The sequence below is a fragment of the Lotus japonicus genome, chromosome 4 (assembly GCF_012489685.1).
Source record: "Lotus japonicus ecotype B-129 chromosome 4, LjGifu_v1.2".
In the NCBI taxonomy this organism is placed as follows: domain Eukaryota; kingdom Viridiplantae; phylum Streptophyta; class Magnoliopsida; order Fabales; family Fabaceae; genus Lotus; species Lotus japonicus.
In genome coordinates this window covers 33,732,518-33,734,612 of record NC_080044.1, presented here as the reverse complement: position 1 = coordinate 33,734,612, position 2,095 = coordinate 33,732,518, and the positions used below count along the sequence as shown (strand labels likewise).

Genomic DNA, 2,095 nt, shown 5'->3' with positions numbered 1-2,095 from the left:
TAGCTTTCTAGAACAAGAAGTTCCAAATGCGTGGAGGAAGAGAAAGGTCCAGTTTGGATGAGCTTCTTTATAAGCTCTTTCTTTTTAAGATCTTTTTGTGAAGCCTTAAATGAGAAGCTTCTCCAAAGTAAGCTATTTAGTATTTGGATGCAAACATGAATAAGTGCTCAAGTAGAGAATGATGTTTGGATATATTTATATAAACACTTTTACTTAATAAAATTACAAAAAAATGGCATGACTATAATATTAATAGATTAAAATATTTAAATACAAATAACATACTGAAAATGGCATGACTATAATATTAAATGATTAAACTATTTATTCGGCAAATACAAATTCCTCCAAGAAAAGTTCTCAGCGGGGGCGTCTAAAAGGGAGCAAGAACAAACTCATAGCTTTCCACATGATTTCTTAGAGCCAATGACAGGAGAAGACGGGGTGACGACACGCGCGCAAAGATCTTGGTTGATCGGAAAGTAGTTAGGCCTTAAACCACACGGATCAGAAGCTTTGATGTTGAGAGGCTTGGAAGCTCAAATCCGTGAAAATCATCCTCACCTCAATTGACATGTCGGGGCCTTGGCTCAACTGGAATGTGTGTGGGCTTGGTGGGACTACGAAGAGGGAGGCTGTGAAAAAGCATTTCAGCATTTGAAACCAGAATTACTTTTACTTCAAGAAACGAAATTAAATGAGCAGCGAAAGAGAACAATTGAAAAGTGGACGCAAGGTATGGAGACGAGTCATGTTGAGGTTCAGTTAGTAGAAACGACGGGTGGTCTCATGTTTTTGTGGAGGGAGAGCAGCATACAAGTTCAGTCAGTGGTGACAGATACTAACTTTATCTTTTTGACTTTGAAAATACCAAATTATGCACATATAGTTCTGGTGGGGAATGTTTATGGACCACATACTTTGTTGGAGCGCAGAGTATTTTTTGAGGCCTTGAAAGTTCATGTGTTGAGCCATGATGGTATGGTGTTTCTTGGTGGTGATTTTAACGTTGTGATGTTGGGATCGGAACGCTCTTCAGGTGGAGTGCTCAATGCAGGTGATGTTGTTTTTCAGCAATTTGTGCGCAATAGGAACTTAACAGATTTACATCTTCTGAATGGAGAGTATACCTAGTTCTCGGGCCGAAATGATGGCTTATGGAGTTGATTGGGCAGATGGTTGGTGTCTAATGAGGTGATTTTATCATTTTCGAATCTTTCACAATCTGTCTTTGCTTGGAATGTTTCTGATCATAGGGCAGTGGGTTTGTTGTTTGGTGTGCCTGATGCTGGTCCTAAACCTTTCCACTATTTTAATCATTGGGTGGATGAGAATGGTTTTAATGAGGTGGTGGAGACTTGGTGGCGGTCTGCAGTTTATCAAGGTTGGTCGGGTTATGTTTTGCAGCAAAAATTAAAGGGGTTGAGGGGGAAAATAAGAGAGTGGCGTAAGGGGAAAGGGGCGTGGGGAGTAGAAAAAATTGTTTCTTTAGAGAATAGATTGCAGGAGGTGATGGGGGCTATGGAGGAACAGGGGGGTCGCATACTTTGTCTAAGGAAAAGAGGGAGATTTTGGAGGCTTTATGGAAAGCATACCGTAAGGAGGAACGAATTTGGCAATAGAAATCAAGGGTGCGATGGTTGAAGGAGGGTGATAGGAATATTCATGTTGTTGTTGTTTTGTTGTTTGCTAGTGTTGTTTGCTGTTGCTGCTGGTGCTGTTTCATGTTGTTGTTGCTGTTTGTTGTTTGCTGTTGTTGTTTGCTGGTTGCTCTGTTGCTGATTTTTGAATCATAATTCACGTGGTGCTGAAAATTTAAGCATAGTGGATCTTTTTAGTCGGGATTTAACCGAGTTTTATTTTGATGTTTAAAGATGTAAAGTGGCTATCCCAAGCTTGAGGTACTCTTTTTCCATACTAGGTTTTTATCTCAATGGTTTTTCCTAGTAAGGTTTTTTTGAGGTTCTTGCTTATGATGCGTTGAAGCCATTTGGCAGGTTGGTGGTGGGTCTTGTTGCTCAGATTCTTGCACTTTGTACTCAGCCTGTTACTTCTTTTGCACCGGTCTTCTTTTAATAATATATATCTTTCATTT

At 39.9% G+C, this 2,095-nt stretch overlaps 1 protein-coding gene across 1 annotated transcript; it reads left to right on the top strand.

The window, feature by feature from the left end:
* The first annotated feature begins 738 nt into the window (after nucleotides 1–738).
* On the top strand, nucleotides 739–1,789 carry LOC130712653 (uncharacterized). Its single transcript, XM_057562473.1, has 3 exons — nucleotides 739–1,124; nucleotides 1,257–1,596; nucleotides 1,694–1,789. Exons 1-3 carry the CDS (start codon nucleotides 739–741, stop codon nucleotides 1,787–1,789), a joined length of 822 nt encoding a protein of 273 aa, XP_057418456.1.
* The last annotated feature ends 306 nt before the right edge of the window (nucleotides 1,790–2,095 follow it).

What these genes read in the sequence shown, in the direction of transcription:
- LOC130712653 (XM_057562473.1), top strand. Translation starts at nt 739, where the DNA reads ATGGAGACGAGTCATGTTGAGGTTCAGTTAGTAGAAACGACGGGTGGT. An exon ending in TTACATCTTCTGAATGGAGA is followed by an intron (nt 1,125 to 1,256) that starts GTATACCTAGTT and finishes TTCTGATCATAG; the next exon opens with GGCAGTGGGTTTGTTGTTTG. An exon ending in GGCTTTATGGAAAGCATACC is followed by an intron (nt 1,597 to 1,693) that starts GTAAGGAGGAAC and finishes GTTGTTTGCTAG; the next exon opens with TGTTGTTTGCTGTTGCTGCT.